The sequence below is a fragment of the Convolutriloba macropyga genome, chromosome 12 (assembly GCF_964194025.1).
Source record: "Convolutriloba macropyga chromosome 12, txConMacr16.3, whole genome shotgun sequence".
In the NCBI taxonomy this organism is placed as follows: Eukaryota; Metazoa; Xenacoelomorpha; order Acoela; family Convolutidae; genus Convolutriloba; species Convolutriloba macropyga.
Genome location: NC_134479.1, coordinates 26,435,247 through 26,456,773, shown reverse-complemented (window position 1 = coordinate 26,456,773; position 21,527 = coordinate 26,435,247). Strand labels below are relative to the sequence as shown.

The 21,527-nt window shown below is 40.3% G+C and overlaps 2 protein-coding genes across 2 annotated transcripts in view; one reads left to right on the top strand and one right to left on the bottom strand.

Moving 5' to 3' along the window:
• LOC142351143 (protein unc-50 homolog) overlaps positions 1–21,527 on the top strand; it is a 440,200-nt gene that overhangs the window by 353,165 nt on the left and 65,508 nt on the right. The gene's annotated exons all lie outside the window — the stretch shown is intronic.
• On the bottom strand, positions 3,593–4,144 carry LOC142350437 (uncharacterized). The gene has a single exon (XM_075402285.1). It carries the CDS (start codon positions 4,142–4,144, stop codon positions 3,593–3,595), a length of 552 nt encoding a protein of 183 aa, XP_075258400.1.

Genomic DNA, 21,527 nt, shown 5'->3' with positions numbered 1-21,527 from the left:
AGATGTAAGAATTGCGATTTTTTTGCGTTGAATGCGGTGGATATGGCGAAAACGAAGAGTTCACCACTGAGAATTGCAAAGCTTAGAAACATTTACAGCTAAAATTACCAAATATCTTCACCGCAGAAAATACTGCAAGGAAAATGTATGTATAGCGATGAACGCCTTGAGATCGGCGAAAAGAAAAATAAACTATCACTAAGACTTGCAAATCGTAGAAACAGTCACAGCTAAATTTACTAATTATCTTGACCTCAGGAAATATTGCGATAAAGATGTAAGTATAGCGATGAATGCGTTGAGAGCGGTAAAAAAATTGCTAAGACCTGCAAATCGAAAAAAATTCGCCGCTAAATTCACAAAATGTCTTCAGCGCAGAAAATGTTACAAAATGATTTAAGAATAGCGGTGAATGCGTTGAAAGAGGCGAAAAAGTAGTTCACCGCTAAGAACAGCAAATTCTACTATTAATCATCGCTAAATTTACCAATTATCTTTACCGCAGAACATAATGCAATATACATGTAAGTATTGCGATGAATGCATTGAGAGTAGTGGAAAGAAAATTCACCGTTTAAAACCGCAAACCGTACAAAGTTTCACCGCTAAGTTAGCACAATTTTCTTTCGATGCGGGCACGCTGCGGTGAAATATATATATATATATATATATATATATATATATATATATTATATATATATATATATATATATATATATATATATATATATGTTTTCAACGCTATTCACCATAATTCTTACAATGTTTTTCGACCAAAGCTCGACCCGCGGCCCCCTCAGCATCAAACTATTAAACTTTGAGAGTTTTTGTTCCAGAACCGACTTCGACCACAGAGCCGGTCGGTCATTAGTTTCATCATTCCAAATCGCCAAATTTCTGTTTAGTTTTGTATGACTCCTACTTCTAAGGCGTTATTAAAAATACCACTGGGCGGGCGAGGTGGCAGAAGTACCTAGAAAAAATGTCAAAGACAAAATAAGCGTAATGAAAATATCTCGTTAAAGAGAAACTCATGATTGTCGTGCAAAACTCGGTAGTTTTTGCAAACAAAGTCAACGCACTTTGACAGTAAACGTTCCTTTGTTAATTCTGTGGGAGTAAAACTTGAAAAAAGTAACTTCAATTTCAGTGACAATCACCTAATTGAGAACGGCGCGACAGTGAGATGACTGATTTGTGAAAAAAGCTACTTATTTCTGCACGCGAAGTACACTTATCTAACTCTAACAAACTAACTGACAGAGGAAAACACTGACGGATAACCTCAATTATAACGGCAATAAAAAAAGAATTGCATTGTGTACAATTCCAAAAGACTGGATTTCTGAAAGAGTGTCATGCTCAATTGAAAAACAATAGAGTCTTCTCAGTCTGTACATCCATCACAAGAGTTTTTGCTCTGAGTGCTTGTTGTAGCTGAAAATCTGTCAATTTTGTCAATATTGTAAAGTAAATGAAAGCTATGAGTCGTCAGTGAATGACCCACAGTTTTTCGGCTGTGAAATCAGTGAGGAAGCCATTTACATGGTACTCTGGTCAGTAGCGTCCTGTCCGTGCCAATTGTCTCACACTGTCTTGTAATATTGGGAGTTCTGGTTCCCAACGGCAGACGCTTGAGTCGATAATGAGGCAGTTTAGTTGTACAAAGAGATTTCTGATCATTTCTTTCATTTTGAGCATCATATTTATCTACTGTGAGCTATTCTTTTCATGATAGAAGTCCCTACCAAGTTTTAAAAAAAAAAGAAACCAAAAATTCAATTTAAAAACAATGAAGATAAAGAAAAATAAAAAAAGAAGATAAAAATGAAATACGAGTTAGAAGTTTTTGAAAAAGCCAAGAGCAAGATTTCTGGATGCGAGAGATACGTCTCTGGGTGTTGAGATCAGTGTCTCGATTATAGTCGTAACTTGAAATCAAAATCTTGAGCAGGCGATTTTTGGATCCCATGAAACTCTAGAAAGTCCCGATCGCGAGCAAGACAAGCTGCCAGGGGTCGGGGAAGAGCTCCGCATTGCAGTGGGGGGGGGGCTAATACCAAGAAACTGCTGAGATTTTTTTGTTCCTCTGAGGGGATGTCGTGCCCTCGTTTGTTCGAACTATAGTCGCGATAGCACAAATCGAAAGTTTGGTCGAACATAAATTTTGTATCGTCAGACTCAAACCTCAAAATATCGGAAATACTCGGTTGGAAGGAGTATAGGCCGAGTACAGTTTTTTTCCGCATACAGATGCATGAAGAGAAAATAATTTCTGATCAGATCGAAATTTCGCAGAGCGCCTTCACAGTTGCGCTATTTTAAATGAGTTATTCAAACTGTATGGTGAAATACTTATCTCGTTTACGTACTGTAGGCATGAGCTAACGCGGAAGAGGGGATGTTCCTCGTAAAATGAAGTTGTATAATTTGATAGTTATGCACGAGATTATACGTATAGTTCGTTTAGTTCGCTGGTGTTATTTTAGTATGCACATTGATGTTGCACAATTTGGTAGTTTTTCATTCTGCAATTTTTGTATATTTACGGCTTTTTTATTAGTCACATCAAACTAAAAAAGGTACAGAGACCCAAATTGAAAGTTAACAGGATCGCTTTTTCAAAGTGGTGGTGGGGGCTGCGCCCAGTGTGACCATAGCGTTTAAGTAGTCGTTGGTGCAGCCGGCAAATGCGGAGGGAGCATGCCAAAAGCGTTCTGTGAAAGGGGGATTGACGAAAAAATACATTCTAAAGAAAAATTACTATCGCGAACTGGAAGAGGAACGAGCATCTGGCTAGTAAAATGACAAATCCCGACGGCTCCGGCGTCTGTGCTGGGAAGGCACTTATCTAGAAATTTGAGACGTCTGAGCTAGAGGAGAGTAACTATTTTGGGGGCCTTCGACAATGTCGATGCCTCTTGGGGGGTCGGTTGGTGCTCGGTTGGGTGGCGTCGGCTTGCCTTCTTTCTAATCTTTGTAGTCTGTTCTTTGATATTCCTCAAAAAATCTTAGTCCTCCAATTTACCTTTATTCCATTGTTGCCACGTGCCCTTTTTGGTTTCAAATTCTTGCGTTATGAATCAATATCTTTTAGTTTACAACGATTATGACAATTTTGCGGTAAATGTTTAGCGCCAATGAAAGAATATTATCGATGTCGATAACATTCTCGGCCTGCCTTACCTAACCTGGTTGGATTGGTTTCGGAAAAACATATGCTAATCTAACAGCTGGGCGAGTTAGAAGACCTAGAGCAGTTTTTACTTCACAAGACCAAGCAGTCTGGTCGGGGCCGGTGAACGTCCTTGTCACGCGTCCTATGGGCCAGATTCCTCTCGGAGTCCACTCTTCCAGTACCCAAACTTCATCGTTGACTTCAAGCTTTGATTCTGGATTGGTCCACTTCTTTCGGGTGTTCAGGGTAGGCAAGTATTCTCGGACCAGCCTCCTCCATATTGCTTCTAGTCGTTGTCTGATCTGCGTCGAACTTTTTGTCTTCAGTGAAGGTTTCTCGTTAAAAACACAGGCTGGTACGTTAGGGAATGCTCGACCAATAAGAAAATGACGTGGGGTTAGTGGATCTTCGTCTTCATTGTCGCTTCTGACGTGCGTCAAGGGGGCGTGCATTAACTAAGCATTCTGCTTCTGCAACAATGGTTGTGAAGACGTCCCAAGTCAGTTTGGCAGAACCCAAATTCAAAAGAAGAGCTCGTTTTACTTTTTGTACGAGCCTCTCCCACACGCCTACAAAATGAGGAGCAGAAGGGGGGTTGAGGCGCCATTCAACTGACTGGTTCAATAAATTGCTCCTGATAAAGTCATGGTCTAACTGCAGATTTTGTCGTCTGATGTGTTGTCTGGCTCCCAGGAAGTTACTTCCGTTATCACTGAGTAAGAGCCGTGGCTGTCCACGTCGAGCAACGAATCTGCGAATGGCTGTCATACAAGCTGATTTTGTCAGATCGTCTGTCACTTCCAAGTGTACCGCTCGAGTCACTAAGCACTTGAAAAGACAGATATAGGCCTTCTCTTCTTTGCCTCTTTGAATAACGGTGAAGGGCCCAATATAATCAAATCCTACATTCGTGAAGGTTACGGGTGATTCATTTTCTGGAAATCGGGCATCAGGCAGATCTGCCATAGGTGGCTAAAGACCTTGTCCTTTAAAGCCTCGACGTTCAAAGCACTTGTATGAAAAGCTGCGTAAAGAGTCTTTTAGGCCAAAAACATAGTAACTTTGCTGTACAAAGTTTTTGACATACTCTGTTCCACAGTGCATGCAGATTTCAAGGCACTTCTCCAAGAATAGTCGAGCGATTGATTCCTTTGCGCTAAGAACAATTGGATGCTTTGTGTTATATCCCATTGTACTTCTCTTTGTTCTGCCACCAGCTCTTAAGATCTTATCCTTCGAAAATGGTGAGAGCGGCAGAAGTTTGACTTTGGATGGCAAATTCTTGTTTTTATTCAAGAGAACGATTGAAGAGCCAAAAGGTATTCTGCTGTGATACTTGGATAAGGTAGTTCCTGGCGTTTTCGACGTCGTTGATGTTGAGTGCTCTTTTGGTTTAAGTTCACAAGACTTCGATGAAACAAAACACTTGGGCTGTTGTTTTTAACAACTTCGTCCATTTTGAGAAGTTTTTGGCTGCAACCACTGGTTGAATTGTTTGTCGCACCATGGTGGTGTTTGTGTTCTCGGTTTTGAGAAGCGTGCTCCAGTTTTTTTTTGGTTCGAACGAAAATGCTGGTGGGCTTAGCCATTGTTCTTTAATGTCAGCAGGAAGAATACCTCGAGAAAAATGATCGGCTGGATTGCTTTTCCCACTGATATGTCTCCAACTGCTGGTTGACGATTGACTTTGAATTTCGCTGACTCGGTTACCCACAAAAACTTTGAGTTTTTCTGAATTTTTGATCCAAGCCAGGACAGCCATGCTGTCACACCAAAATGTGGTATCCTTGAACTCTATGGTATGGTGTTTTTTGATGAAGTGAGCTAAACGGGTTCCAAGGACGGCGGCTTGAGCCTAGAGTTTCGGGATACTTAGCTGCTTGATTCGAGCAACTTTGGCTTTGCTCATTAGAAAACAACAAGATACGCCATGTTCAGAGATAATTCGGGCATAATCAACGACACCATAGGCTAGTTGAGAAGCACCCGTAAAAACGTGTAGTTCATGGGTTTTCTGGTTGCTATATCTAGTGTTAGACAGCGAGCGACTTCGATTGGGGAAGAACACATGTAATTGTCTATCCAAGTTTAAATTGATAAACGCTTCTCCTTTTGGCAGGCGGTCATCCCATGCTAGACCTTCTTACCATATCTCTTGCAGTATAATCTTCAGAGTGATGATTACGGGCACTATAATCCTAGCGGGTGAAAAAGGCATGCGATTAGAGAGAGTAGTTTTTGAACAGTTTAATTCTCTGCATTGATATCGAACTTTGATGGTTTCTGATGGACAAATTTGTCAATTGATTTATTCCATTGAACACCAAGTACGCAGTGACAGTCTTCGATGTTTTCATCACTATCGTTGACATTGTCTATTGCTGTTGTCTCATTCGACACAAATTTTGTGAAATTAAAGCCGGCTCTCGTGAGGGTTTTCTTCAGCGACACTGCGGCTTCTTGTGCATTCTCCACTGTTTCGAAGGACTGTACGAAATCGTCCATGTGAAAACTGTTTTTAGCCAGATTTTGAATCGTTTGGTCCTGCGCAAAATCTGCTGCCGTTTTCTGGAGGACAAAAATGGCTGTTGATGGTGAGCATCGAGCGCCAAAGATGAGACGGGTGTACTGGAATTGCTTCACGCTGTGATTAGCAGGCCAAAGAAATCTCATTCAAGGCTGGTCTTTCTCAATTATACCTACTTGCATAAACATCGCCTCAATATCGGCGCTGATTGCAACTGGATTTTCTCTGAAACGAAGCAGGAGACCAACTAGATTGTTGATCAGGTCTGGGCTTGTCAAAAGGTTACTGTTCAAAGAATTCCCTTTAAAAACAGATGCAGCATTTGAAACTCGCCGTACCTTTCCAGGCTCATTGGGGTTGGTGACTGCGTGATGTGGTAGGTACCATACGCGGCTAGTGGTGATGCTAGAGAACATAACTGGTTTGACATATCCCTTCTCGATGTCTGTATCGAGTGTCTTCTGATACATCTCTTTCAGCAGCTGATCTTTGCTTAGTTTCTTTTCGCGGCTTTGAATTTGTGCCTTGGCTACGGGCTAGTTGTTCTCCAAATTTACATTTTCTTTCCAGAGGAGGCCAGATTCGTACCTCTTGCCTGTGTGCAGCACTGTATCATTCAGTATTTTAAGTGCTCTGGTGTCAGCTTCTGACAAAGGCCTTTCATTTTCATTTTCCGTTCCCGATGAATCTATCTTCCAGGAGCTTGTTATATAGTCTGCCAGAGGATCTTCTGCAATTGTGGTGAGCGTCATTTCTCTGTTGAAAGCTTCATAGCTAAGAGAAAGGAAGTTGGTTCTTTGTTATTTCTCGTGGCCGAATTTGATTGGACCAGTTATAGACCAACCTAACAGATAATTGCAAATGGTGTGTTTTTGGGTCCCTGTAAAAACTCTTTTTCGAGGATGTACTGTGTTGCGTCAATTCCAAGTAGCACTTGAATGCGATTGTTTTCCAGTTGAGGAAAACTGATGTGTTGCAAATGGGGATGTTTGCTGCAAACATCATTCAGTTCTGAAACGGTGGCATCATCAAATTGCCAATTGTTAATTGAATAAACGTAATTCAAACGAAAAAATGGTTTTTTAATGTTAAAAGGTCCAATATCAAATTGTACGATTTTGGCTTCCATTGAGGAATCACAAAAGGCTGTCGAACACGCTCAGAGTTGATTCTGGGCTCGTTCGTGCTACATTGAGTTTGGTTACCATGGGATCGAACACATATGATATCGTGCTGCAGCTTTCAAGTAATGCTTAACAATCGCAGGTTTCGTTGGGACCATAAAGTTGAATGGGAACCATAGGAAGCTGACTTCTAACTTTTCGAGGGAAAACTGGCGTGTAGATTGGTGTTTTTGTTTCTTTGCTGATCTCGTCAAAGGACTCGCATAGTGGTAATTCGTGTTGGGTAGCGTTTGTTTTTTGCCGTGAGACGTAATTGTTGTCATGTAGCATTGAGTGGTGTGTACGTGAACAATGTCTGCATGAGACTTTAGATGGACATGTTTTTGCGTTATGGGTTGAGCTAAGACAATTGTAGCAAAGAAAATACTTTTTGACTTCAGCATTACGTTCAGACGCTGACATTTGCTGAAATTTTGGACGTTTCCCTATGTAATGTTTTCCTTGGTCGACTGGACAGTTTGTACTTCTGTTTTGTTGAGACTGTTGTTTCTTTGGATTGAATGGTTTGTGAACAAAACTTCTGTTGTTGCTTTCAAATATTTTAACTCTGCTAGCGTTGTTGTGATGATGTTCGTTTGCGTTCTGGTTGTTATTGTTCGGGTTGTGGGTGAAGTGGTTCTTTTTATTGCCGGATTGCCTAAATTTTTGGTTTTTGTTTCTTTCTTAGTGCCTGAAATTAGATTTATGGTTAAATTTACCTCTATTGCGGTCGTTCTTGTCGTGATTTCCGTTTTTCGTTTCATTCCTGGAAAAGCTGTTGTCTTGTAGATGTTCACAGTCTCTATCCATAAAGAGAGGTCTTTCAATCCTGGAAATGGACTTCCATTGTCAACTAGGTGTTAACTTCATTTCATTTTCAATGACCATGGTAGCTTATCTCGGGCAATCCGGACTAAATAGGTTGAGTTCAAGTCTGCGTAAATACCATGTGCATTAAATGTCTGGACTAGTTTTCTAAGGAAAGAAGCGTAGCTTATCAATGTTACGTGGTTGCTTGCTTGTGGTCTGTGCCGCTATTCGAGTTCTTTGGTGAGGGCGGCGACAACGTTTTGAGGATTTCCAAAGCGTCTTTCAAGTTCTAATAAGGCATCATGATAGAATCCGGTGTGAGATACCCTGAAATGGTTTCTCTTGCTGGTCCAACGACCAATGTTTGCAGGTAGCTCATTCTTTCATTGTCAGCGATGTCACGGTTTTGATGAATAGCTGAGGAAAACATGCAGGACCATTCATTCCACTTCACCGGGTCTCCGACGAACTTTTGTATTCGTATGTCTGGCAGCTTCACTGAGCGATAGTTGTACCAAAGGAACGGCTGATGATGATAGCTGTAGGAATTTTGTGGATGCGCGGTTTGCTGATTAGGGTTATTTCTATTGTGAATTGGTTCTTGGAGATCATTTACAATTTCCGAAGAAAATTGTTGAGGGTTTGTACAGTTATTATGTTGAACTTATTGTTCACGTGTCGTTGGCAGTTGCTGATGGAGGCCTGCTGGATGTAGCATTTGCTAAGTAGCAGAGGCTACGAAATCCGTTTGGCAATAATTTTGGTTGACTGAGGCCTTTTGTTGATTTGACCAAAAATTTCAGGAAGGTTTTTTTCGACTCCAAGTAAGCTGAGCAATTCCCTTTCCTTCCAGTTTATGAGATACGGACTGCTGTGGCTCGGTTGGAAATGTGTATGGCTTTGCGCAGGAGGAATGTTTTGTGCAATACGATGATGAATTAATGGACCATTAGTTTCGGGGTTCATAATTCATAAAGTCTGGTTGCTGCTGAGGCTGCAGTTGGGTTGCGAATAGCTACAAGGCTGGTTTATGTCAGTTTGAGTTGATAATGGCATCAATGTAGAGAATTGGGCTGATCCAGTTTGTTGAAGATTTGCATTGCTATCGGCGTGTGATGCTATTGAGATTTCTCGTGGTTGGCATGCAACGTTTTGACTTTCTTGTAGGCTTGCCACCATTTCTGTGATTCCACGGTTCTCTTTCGGTAAAAGACACGGTTCTGGTGTTTTTTGACAGATTATGTTAACAGATTCTCGTTGTTGCTGACTTTTTAGATCATTCTGCGTCTTAGTTTGTAGCATTTCTTGCCTAGAAGGCAAATAGATTCCCCAGAGTTTCGTGTGTTGTTGGGCTGCACGTCGTTGTTTTTTAGATTATTAGAAACAATGGAAATGAGATTTTCTGTTGTCGAGGTATGATCACCAGATCCCTCTAGATGATTTACATCGTTGTTATCGGATTCATCTTCTTGTGAATGACGTTCTGAATTGGGAGAGCTGTTTGTGGGTCAAAAGCTGCTTCTCTTCCCCCTGTGCATGCGCCCAATTTTGGTATGCTCCTGTTCCGCAAATTGTATTTGCCAATCGCTGTTGTTGTTTCAGTTTCTTTGGTTTGGATTTTCGTTCCTCCTGAGGATTCAGCAGTGTCTTTCGAAGAAAAGTGTATGTTGTTTTGGTTGTCAAAATGCCTGTTTCCAGTTGCTGATTTTTTCTTGAATTGCTTGAAACATCTGACATTCTACTTCTAAGTGATGATCTGCTACTTGCTCTGGAGGTTTCTTTTCTCATTGAAATTTCGTGTTGCTTGACGATTTGCATAATTTCAATTTTCATTGTAGTGAGCTCCTCTGCCTCTTCAAGAGGTTCCAGGACTTGACTGCTTTCAGAAAGGGCCATTACGTCCACGATTTTTTCTGTTTGTTCGACAATTGGGATGAACTCCTGATACGTCCGAGAAACTATTTCTGAATCAAAATCGTCTGATATTTGCCTCCTTATTTCGCCCTCAAGTAGTTGCGCGTTTTTAAAACATTGGTGGAAAAGCTTGATCGTGCTAATTATGCTTTGCTTGCTATTTCCGAACTTTGATTTCCTTGTTAGTGTCGTTTTCATTTTTGTTGCTCTTTATATTTTTTGGTCTTTTTGTGGGTTAGGTTCGTACAAATAAAAATCTGATATGTATTGTAGACTTAAGGGGACAAATTGGTGGCCTTAGGAGGTTGATATATATATATATATATATATATATATATATATATATCAATTTCGATGACGTTGGTGGGCACCCCGATAACTTTGTAGGGAATTTTTGGGTGAGCTTGGAGAACACCTTGGGTTTCTTCGAGGGCCGAGTGAGATCAACTTGAGTGAACTCTGGGGCACTTTGATGAGCTTTGGGTGGGACTCTGGGTGACCTTTGAGGGCACTTTAGTGAACTTGGGTGGCCCTTTTGGGGCCTTGAGGGGAACTCTGGGTGACCTTTGTGTGACCTTGGGGACATTGGGTGACCTTTGGGGGCACCTTGTGTGAACTTGGGGGGTCCTTTTGTTACCTTGGGGGGGTACTCTGGGTGACCTTTGGGAGCACTTTGGGTGACCTTGGGAGACTCTGGGTGACCTTTGGGGGCACTTTGGGTGACCTTGGGGGGACTCTGGGTGACCTTTGGGGGCACTTTGGGTGATGTTGGGGGCCCTTTTGTGACCTTGGGGGCACTCTGGGTGACCTTTGGGTGCAGTTTGTTTGACCTTGGGGGGACTCTGGGTGACCTTTGGGGGCACTTTGTTTGACCTTGGGGGACTCTGGGTGACCTTTTTGGGCACTTTGGTTGACGTTGGGGGGCCCTTTTGTGACCTCGGAGGCACTATGAGTGACCTTTGGGGGCACTTTGTGTGAGCTTGGCAGACTCTGGGTGACCTTTGGGCGCACTTTGTGTGACCTTGGGGGCCCTTGTGTGACCTTGAAGGGGCACTCTAGGTGACCTTTGGGGGCACTTTGGGTGATCTTGGGGGGCCCTTTTGTGACCTCGGGGGCTCTCTGGGTGACCTTTGGGGGCACTTTGGGTGACCTTGGAGGGCCCTGGGTGGCCTTTGTGGACACTTTGGCTTATCTTGGGGGGCTCTTTTGTGACCTCAGAGGCACTCTGTGTGACCTTTGGGAGTACTTTGTGTGACCTTGGGGGCACTTTTGTGACCTTGGGACAACTCTGGGTGACCTTTGGGTGCACTTTGGGTGACCTTGGGTGCTCTGGGTGACCTTTGGGGGCACTTTGTGTGACCTTGGGGGACTCTGGTTGGCCTCTGTGGACACTTTGGGTGTTGTTGGGGGGCCTTTTTACGACCTCGGGGGGCAATCTGGGTGACCTTTGGGGTCACTTTGGGTGAACTTGGGAGACTCTGGGTGACCTTTTGGGGGTACTTTGTGTGACCTTGGGGGCACTTTTGTGACCTTGGGGGGCACTCTGGGCGACCTTTGGGGGCACTTTGGGTGATCTTGGGAGGCCCTTTTGTGACCTCGGGCGCACTCTGGGTGACCTTTGTGGGCACTTTGGGTGACCTTGGGGGGAGGGGGGCTCTGGGAGACCTTTGGGGGCCATTTGTGTGACCTTGGGGGACTCTGGGTGGCCTTTGGGGACACTTTGGTTTACGACCTCGGGGGCACTCTGGTTGACCTTTGGGCGCACTTTGTGTGACGTTGGGTGCCTTTGTGTGACCTTGGGGGGCACTCTGGGTGACCTTTGGGGGCACTTTAGGTGACTTCGGGGGTCCTTTTATGACTTTGGGGGCACTCTGCGTGACCTTTGGGGCACTTTGGGTGACGTTGGGGGGGGGGGGGGGTTTGTGACCTCGGGGGGCACTCTGGATGACCTTTGGGGGCACTTTGGTTGACCTTGGGGGACTCTGGGTGGCCTTTAGGGACACTTTGGTTGATGTTTTGGGGCCCTTTTACGACCTCGGGAGCACTCTGGTTGACTTTTGGGGGCACTTTAGGTGACCTTGGGACGCCCTTTTGTGACCTCGGGGGCACTCTGGGTGACCTTTGAAGGCGTTATGGGTGTCCTTGGGGGGCTCTGGGTGACCTTTGGGGGCACTTTGTGTGACCTCGGGGGACTCTGGGTGGCTTTGGGGACACTTTGGGTGATGTTGGGGGGCCTCTTATGAACTCGGGGGGCGCTCTGGGTGACCTTTGGGGTCACTTTGGGTGACCTTGGGAGACTCTGGGTGACCTTTGGGCGCACTTTGGGTGATGTTGGGGGCCCTTGTGTGACCTTGGGGGCACTCTGGGTGACCTTTGGGGGCATTTTAAGTGACGTTGGGGGCCCTTTTATGACCTTGCGGGGGCCTTCTGGGTGACCTTTGGGGCACTTTGGGTGACCTTGGGGGGCACTTTTGTGACCTTGGGGGCACTCTGGGTGACCTTTGGGGAACAACAGTCGGCTGCTGTAGACTGGTTCCACTGGTGGAACGATGAAGTCGGCTGGTTGAGGCTGTAAAGATGTCCGGTTGGCCGGACTGTACTGGCTGGCTGCTGGGTTGGTGTAGTTTTTGTAAAATTTTCACCGGACCCGACTTTTATAATATAACAATTTGAACTGCTAATAATTTTAACAATCGCTTCGCTGATAACCTGTTTTGTTTTCAAAAAAAGGAAAAATCTTGAGTTATAGTTACGCAAACCCTATTGGCAATTGGCGACTAATCCTCTTCAGGGAGGGGGGGGGGTTGTTATTTGCCCCCAGAATCAATAAATGGAGTGATATAAAAAATATATATGAAGTTCTCAAAGCTTATCTGAATTGCCATTTCGTTTCACAGAACACCTGCTTGAGACACTTCCATGATACATTTTCAACTTTTCTCCAATTCCAAGATTCCACTTATTTCTTTTTCAATGTTGCTTCCTTTCCACCCTCTTTAGCATCTGCGTTGACCAACTTGTCCACAGAGGAGGTTGCTCTGTTGTTCGGGTTCAATCTGTTCGTCTGAAGCGCCTAATGACAATGTCGATGCCTCTTGGGGGGTCGGTTGGTGCTCGGTTGGGGGGGCGTCGACTTGCCTTCTTTCTAATCTTTGTAGTCTGTTCTTTGATATTTCTCAAAAAACCTTAGTCCTCAAATTTACCTTAATTCCATTGTTGCCACGTGCCCTTTTTGGTTTCAAATTCTTGTGTTATGAATCAATATCTTTTAGTTTACAACGATTATGACAATTTTGCGGTAAATGTTTAGCGCCAATGAAAGAAGATTATCGATGTCGATAACAGCCTTGACGGCAAGTTTAAAGTTTGAAAGTTGGTAAATGGTTAATTTTCTGTGAAAGAATGCTGCTCTTGGTTAGGAGGGCCTGAGATAAGTTTCCTGGACATTGAGTCCCGATATTCGAAAGTTTCAGGTTACGGTTTCCAGACATCATTCAGACTGTTCTGCCCAAGAAAAGGTAGTTTGCGGAAAGTGAGGTTGTGGAGAGAGAGAAATCAGAGGATACTGTAGAATTTGTGGTTGGCATTGCTTGAGGAACATCTTCTTGATGAGAGTTCGGTTAGGTGCTGATTGCGAAAGGAAGTTCCCTCTTCGTGTTTGAAGACGAAGAGGAAATGGCTGGTGTAGTATTACGAAAGCCGTTTCAATTGAACGGATTATTAATCCCGCTTTAGGGCGAACGTATTTAGGCGTTAATCAACAATTCTTTTACTGCGCGCTAAACAAATTAAAGCTCGTTAAGACTACCAGTACACAAGTATTTCAACAACTTAGTTCGACTTATTTAAATTAACACAATTTTAGGCCTGGTTCTCCTCGCTTATATCCAAGATAGAAAATGTACGTTGTTGAGCGTAGGCAGTTTGTATTACCGCACTTACTTTTGGTTTAAATTACTTCTTCTTTTGACATTTGCAATGCAGATCTTTTCCCCTATGTTCATTAAAAATGAAGCAGATTGCTTCAGGTGAAAAGACAATAAATCCTCATAAAAAGCCCTCAAGAAAACCTAATCGCTGCCGTTTTGGAAGAGCGGAAAAGCAGAAAACAGGTGACTACGTGATCAATAATCAATTCTCTCGGTTTTAAGATTTTTTTTGAAGTTTCAATAATTTTTCCGTGATATAAAAAAGAGTTAATTCTCTTGCCTTCTCGGCCAATACGAGCATTAAGAAGCAGCTCACTATGAACGTGAGTTTGTGATACGCTCCCTATCGGCCCAAACTGAGTTGAGAGGAATTCATTGTTTCTCTCAGCGAAGTGGGACGGAATAAAATTAGAGAGACACAAGAGAGCCGGTAATCAGCAGCAAACAGATGCTTCCTTTTTTCATAAACAAACTTCTAAATTTAAAAGAGAAATTTTTCAACTTATCAACATTTCAAAAAGAAGAAGTACCTACGAAGAGGTTAACTGCAGTTAAAAGACGTGCCTACACAAGAACAACTTCATCAACTATCAACTCAACCCGACTAATTACTTCTCAGTGTAAGCTTGTTTATTTAAAGAATCTATTTAACTAATTTAACTATTCATTCCCGCAAAAATTTCAAACTGACAATTTTCACACAGGGGAAAAAATCCTATTCGATCGGATTAAACTAGTAAAATAATCACTAGCATAGCAGTGAAAACACATTATTCGACAAATGAATAGAGTAAATTATATCAAATTTATAGCCGAAATACAGTGAATCTACACTTATATAGTGACAGACAACTGATTCTTTGCTCTTTTAAAATGGTTCTGATCCGGGTGGGGGTAATCTATGTCCGATTTTTAGTTTTTTTATTTTCTTAATAATTGATGCACTTTCACACTTTATAGTCGAAAATTAAACAGAAATCATCCCCCAAAACCTATTTAGCCTAATTTTCACCTGATTTTCATCGAATTTATGGTTAAATTTTAGTATTTACACTTTAAATAGCCAAAATTCAACCAGATTTCGGTTCAACCAGAATTTTAGTAATTTCAACCTGAATTACCGAAATTTATACAGAATTCATCCCCCCAAAACCTGTTTAGTCTATTTCTGACAAAATTTTGACCAAATTTATGGTTAAATTTTAGTATCCACACCCCAAAAAACCAAAAATTTTTCATACTTCGTCCCCCAACACCTAGTTAGCCTAAAGTTTAACCGGTTTTCAACAAATTCACAGTTGATTTTTAGTATTTTTACACTAAATAGCCAAATTTTAACAAAAATTCATCCCTCAAATCATATTTAGAGAAACATATGTCTAGCTTTCAGTGAATTTTTGCGTGTTTAGTGAAAATTATACCCAATTTTCATCAAATTTAAGCGGATATTTTTGCATTTTCACATTAATTATCCCAATTCTGGTCAAAAATAAGCCTTCCTCAGTTGATTATTTACTCGGTTTTATCCATTTCTCGACCCGGGTGGGGTAATATTAATCAAGATTTAACCAAATAAACATCATTTTGTCCTAATCTCTCAAATGGTAACCAAATTTTAACCAAATTAAAGTCATTGTTATCCTAATTTAACGGGAAATAATCAGATTTTAGTCAATTAAACACCACTTCTGTCCAGTTTTAAAGCGTATTAACTGAATTTTAATTAAATAAATGTCCCCTTTGTCTCAATTTTAATCGAATTAGCGTCAATTGGGACCTGTTTTATCAAATATTGACCAAATTTTAGCCAGATAAATGTCATTCTTGTACTATTTTAACACATTAACCAAGTTTTGACAACTTAAACCCCAATTTCGCATTCAATTAACAAATAATAGCACATTTTAGACTCAATTTGATCCCCCAACATAAATTTTTTGCCTGAAAATAGAATAAACTGTTGAGAATATCGATATTTTAGGCAATTTCGCAAGTATATTTTGCACATTTCACATGCAAAAGTGATCTTAAACAGTGTATGGACCAAACTGTAGAACATCTTAATCCAACAGCAAAAGAAAACACTAGAAGGCGTAAAATAACACGGTTTATTACTGACGAAATTACCTTCTTAGCCATTTTCTACGTGTTTGAACACAATTCCCCTGCTAATCTCTATATAACGTAGGCAAATGAAAACTCTAGTTTTCAGAATTTACTAACTTTATTAAAAACTTAAAACAGTGTCATCAAGATTCCTGCAGAAAACTTAGTCAACAATTTACTTAAAAGCGTAAATTAGCCATTTTAAACCCAATTTGTACACAAATTTACCAATAAAGGTGTAGTTTCAAGCTAAAATAAGGTCATTAACAGACTCAAGCACTTTAGGAATATTTTATAAACATATTTCTACGCAATAATAGCTACTAAAATACTACTACTGATGTAGTAAACATCCCGTATTAAACGTTTTTATACTGTTTTCTCTGTAATTACATCACAAAAATAATAAAACAACAAAAACAATTGTTCTATGTTAATTATATGTCATATATTAAAGTAGACGTTTAGAACTTAAATATAAGTGTTAAAGAAAATAACAAAATAGGCAAAGTTTCATACTATTTAACTGATCAGAACAGAAAAATTTTATGGATTTATCATCATTTCTCTAACGAAACACAGACTGAAATCTATATAACTTAAAAGTGGACTAACCCAAACTTTAATGGACTTTAATTTGATCTAAGAAATTATAACAGTGTGATAGACTTAGCATAAACGTTATCATCTTGTGTGTAGATGAGCCACCATAATGTAATTTCCCCGTTTGATTTACAAATTTTAAAAATCATCAAACCCAAATACATCAACGCTTCTGCTGACGATCCGAGTTTACCAAATATAGTTAAACTTTTTATAAAAACAGAATTAGTCACACAAATTAAGCTTTCATAAATAAACAGATTTCACCAATAATCTGTTGAAATTAAATACTCTGAAAACACTTATCTTTGGTTATTAATTTTTACCGTTGAGCAAACCGATATTTACCCTTGGGTTGAAATTTTTAGCACTGATAATGTCAAGACCGTTGAATTTAAAATACAATCATTAAACGGTCCTAAACAAATACAACTCATAACACATAACAAACAGTTCAATTTTCTACTTCAGTATTAGTGTTTTATTACTCAATTGTTTTAACAAAATTACTTTCTACACTAATTACCAAACTAATAGCACACTCATATAACAGATTTTCTCTTATATAGTAAAACAAAATATGGCAGCAAACGTTGTTGCGTCTTCTGACATAGCGTTAGAAAAATTTACAGGTTTTGATGCATCTGAAGATGCCCAGGAATTCTATAATTTAATACGAAGAGAAATCCAATTCTCGCTAGGAACAAGAGATCCAGTGGATGCTGACTTGCAAGCAGCATACAACGCTAGACAAAAAAGCGCTATTCGGTTCGATTTTACGTGGGCCAGCAGCCCAATGGTTTAAAACCTTAGCACCAGCTTTAGCAATGAAACGAAATTAGAAATCAGTTCATTGCCCGTTTCACTGATGCAAAAGATTAATACAGGAAAAGGATTGAACTGGAGAGTATTATAAGGCAGCCAGATGAATTGATAAAAAGCTATACTCACCGAGTAACAAAAGCATTTGAAAAAGGGTGGCCAGATCCAGGAATTATCAACGACCAGCGTACTGCTAAGTGTGTGGAGTGCCTTGTAAGAGGACTAACAAAACCTGCACTTAAACAAAAGGCACATCAATTGTTTATAGAAACTCAACATACAACATGGCAAAAACTAAAAGATCATGTAACAACTGAAGACTTAAGTTTTTCTGATAGCAGTGGGTACCGCCTCAAGTAGCATTGACCAAAAACTAGAAGGGCTAAATAACCAACTCACAGAAAACGCCAATCTCATGAAAGATCATAAACCAAACGCTACTTACAATAATAACAATCCCAGATTTAAACAAAACCAGACTAGATTCTGCGAGTTTTGCAAACGCTCAGGTCAGACCACAGCATTCTGCTTTAAGTACAAAGATTGTAAAAACAAAAACCGGAACTCCCCATCATCGCGAATAAATATAAACGCAAGTTCACAGATAAAAATAAACGCAGTAAGAGTCAATCAACAGGTCAACGAAATTCCAGACCAAACGATTTTGACAATCAAAACTCTAGAGACAGACAAAGAAAAAGTTTCCACCAAAATCAATCCAATTATCAAAACAACTCTAGGTCAGACTACCGACATCGATCACCGTACCCATCAAACTCCTCAAACAATTACCGATCATCATCTTACGATGGCCGATCACAGGAACGACAAATAACTATCGAAACAACTCTCATAGAGATAGCAACAAGCAAAATAGTAGGGATAGACATAGCAACGCTCCTGCAAGGTCAGATAATCAATATCGTGATAGGAGTAGAGACCATGACCGTGATAAGACACCTACTAGACAAAACAATGCTACTCATTCAAGAGATAGCAGTGCAGGGCAAAGCCCGCGATTCCACTTTACCTGTGGAACTACCAGAGGCTATTACAACAATGAGAATCACAACGACGAGTATTTAAACTAAACAAGTCTCCGTTCATAAACCCTACTGATAACAGAGCAAGTTATTCACATATTTATAATAATTTGTATTAATCCGTCGGTGACAAAAATAAAAATAACCGTTTAGAAATACATTTTTTATTGGACACAGGAGCATCAAGCTCTATAACTAATTACCACACGTACATTGAATTATGCAAAGCACCGCACATTGAGATGAAAGCTTCAAAAAATCATACTTTAGCGGTTGATGGTGAGAAACTAAAACTACTAAGTCAAATACTTTTAAAACTTCTTTCGACATTAGGAGGAAGTTAACGGAAGTTACCGCATGGGCTTCAGCCAAAGATTTGCGAGCCGAACTTGTTGGAAATGGACTTCCTTGAATCTACAGTAAATTCCATTGACATAAGCACTCCAAAAATTGATTTAAAGACTTACCCTGAAGTGGCCGTCAAAGTATCTAGATACCAAACGAAATAATATCAAAAAGATTTTTACTGGTTACGGATAGCTATTGATAAATATTAGTTTTAGAGTGGTTTTGTGGATCAGTTTAATAGTGATCGGCTTAAACGTTTTCTTTGCTGACCGAAAGAGAGCGAATCATTGGGCGTTGAAGGGTGTGAGTTGCTCAAGTATCTCACCCGCCAGCGTATGGTCGAGACTTCAACAACTTTTGGAGAAAAAACGAATCTGGAGGGGTTGGTTTGACTGTGTCTGGGACCATATCTAAAACAGATAAAGCTGGATTGGGTTACAGCAGGAAGCTCTCTGCATCACCATAATGTTTTCGTCTCTCTGATCGTTTGTCTGTCTTCGGTGAGTCAGACGAGTTTTCATAATAGCACTAAAAATCGGGGCTTCTTCTTTTACAACGCTTGTGATTATATTAGTCTTTATTCGGGGAAATTATCTGCTCGAATGTGGATGGCGGGGCTTTCGACGCTTGAAATGATATAAAACGAGTCGGGTGTTGTTTCTTACTGGGATGATGGATTTTGAAGATAAATCTGGTTTTTCGGTGGCTTTATTCGTATAGTCGCGATATATTGATTCTGTTGAAGAAAATCCGCTGCTCGTGTTTCGCTTCCTACCTATGACCTTGTCAACATTGTTTACTTGAGAACTCTTTTATCTGAGAGGAAATTAAGTTTTTGGTAGTTTTCTCTGTCTTCCTGGGGTCACGTCGATCGGCGTACTCTTTAAACCATTCTTTGTCTTTCTTGGCGAGTTTCGATTTTGGCCAAATCCTTATTGCGGATTGTGACTGTTTGTTTAAGGGATTCTATTATTTGTATCTGTCGAAATGTATTAGTTGTCCTAAAGAAACGTGCTTCGCTATTAGTTGCCTGACTTTCGCATTCATGGGTGTCTGAGATTCTACCTGAAGCCCATGTAGAATCGTTCATTCCCTATTCTACCTCTATGTTGCTTCTGCACACCGATTTCCAGCCTTCTTCATGCAAAATCAGTTCGGTAATCACGGTTTTCTCATCTAAATAGTGATTAGTTATCTTTTCAAAACAAATTACAGGATTTTGACTTAATACATATTTTTGCGGGATTTTTGGTTTTCTGCTGAAGTGTGCTTGGGAGGGCGATTTTTTAGTCTTTGATAGCATTTTTTTAGCCCGTTTACAAGAGATTTGGTAAAGCAGCTTTGATCAAGATTGATTTTGAGTTTCGACTTCAAAACATGCAACACACCTTTTTTTGCTCGAATGAGACGTTCTACAAAACCTATTGTGGGATTCACAGTATTTCGATGTATCCAAAACGATTTCACGTGATTGCCGATTTGGCATCTTGCTTGGTCAAACCTAATTGATCAAGTAACTCCGCAAATTAAAGATTACATGTTCAGGAGATTGCTTACATTTGCGCTTTTACCTTATTCAAACATTTCAGCTAGAGGATGTTATGATAATCGATCTTTTGCAGATGGGAAAACATTTCAGCTAGGAATAATGAACTCCTTGATTTGGTTCACCTTATGATTGTTGCGGTCAAAACTGCTTAGCAGGAGTATTTGGTTTGGGAATCTTATCTATCGCATTGCAAACTTTGCACTTGACCAGTTGAACGGCTAGCTCTCTGTTCATGTGTAGTCACCAGAGGTGCGCGGCCATACAACTCATCCCCAATGATCTCCAGTGGCTAATTTGCATATCTCTTTGCAGAATTTTTGGTATCGCTACCCTCTCTTTTACTTAAGAGCTGCCCCACTTTACATTAAGGTCTCTCTTTCCAAAATGAGTGAATAATAGTGGTTGTTTTCCTAAGTGTGCCTTCTTTATTATTCAGGATACAACCCAACGCATAATTTTTATACCGCGTCATTGTTTGTTAAGCGGCCAATTGTGATTTTTTAGTTTCTTTATTTATGATGCTGTCAAATGTCGGGTTCTAAAGAATATTTGTAAAGGTTGAACTCTGATTAGACGAAAAAGGCAAGCTGATGAAGATGTAGGCACTGTTGGTGCTTGTGGAGAATGTGGATTTTGTTGGAAAGTCACTCAATCTCTTGAGCGTTTTTACAGCGCACGAAAAAGGTTGCAATTTATTTTTTCATCTAAGAGTTTTGTTTATGTTAGCAGAAATTAAATGATTTCCAAAGTGATTTTCGGCAGACAGTACTGCGTTCACTGTTTTGTTTGATTTGAAATAATTGTTTCAAGTTTAGTAGAATGAGTTTTTTTGCTTTTGAAGGTCATTAGCTTCAAATGTCTGATATGAAGTTGTTCTATGGGATAGTTTTTGAGGTGTGTTTAGTGTATTAACCTTTATTTGCGACTTAAAAGATGTATTTTGAGAATTACACAAATTCTAATTGCAATTCCTGACTAATTTTAGCGCTCCGAGTGACAAAATACAGTTTTGCAGGGCAAAAGTGCTTTTGCTGTTAACTAATTTTAAATGTATCGTTTTTGTACGAGGCGTCTGCTTCTGCTAAATATAGTGAGCGCAAGTGAGAGGCAGATATGACTGAATTTAAATATAGTGAATTTAGCTAAATTTTTGCAACTAATTTATTTCATTATAAACTGAAGCATTTTTAGCTTATTGAAAAATGTGACGAGAGCTACAATCCACCAAACCTATTTTTGCGCCTGGAAGATGTTGTATGAAAAAATGATAGAGATAAAGACGATCAACCCAGCGTGCTGTGAGACCATTATAGGATTCGTTCCAACGGTTTTTGCAGTCTTGAAAAAAGCTCTATATTCTGCAAGTAAAATGAATTCTTGACCATACAATTAAAGTTTGAAGGTATTCGATAGACCATACAACTCCTAATTGTTCTGATTGGTTTAAAAGGTAACAATTTTCGAAAACGTTCAGAATTCTAGAAGCAACAGCCACTGGTTTCCAGTCATCTTTAGTAAGCGGTTCTAATCAGGCG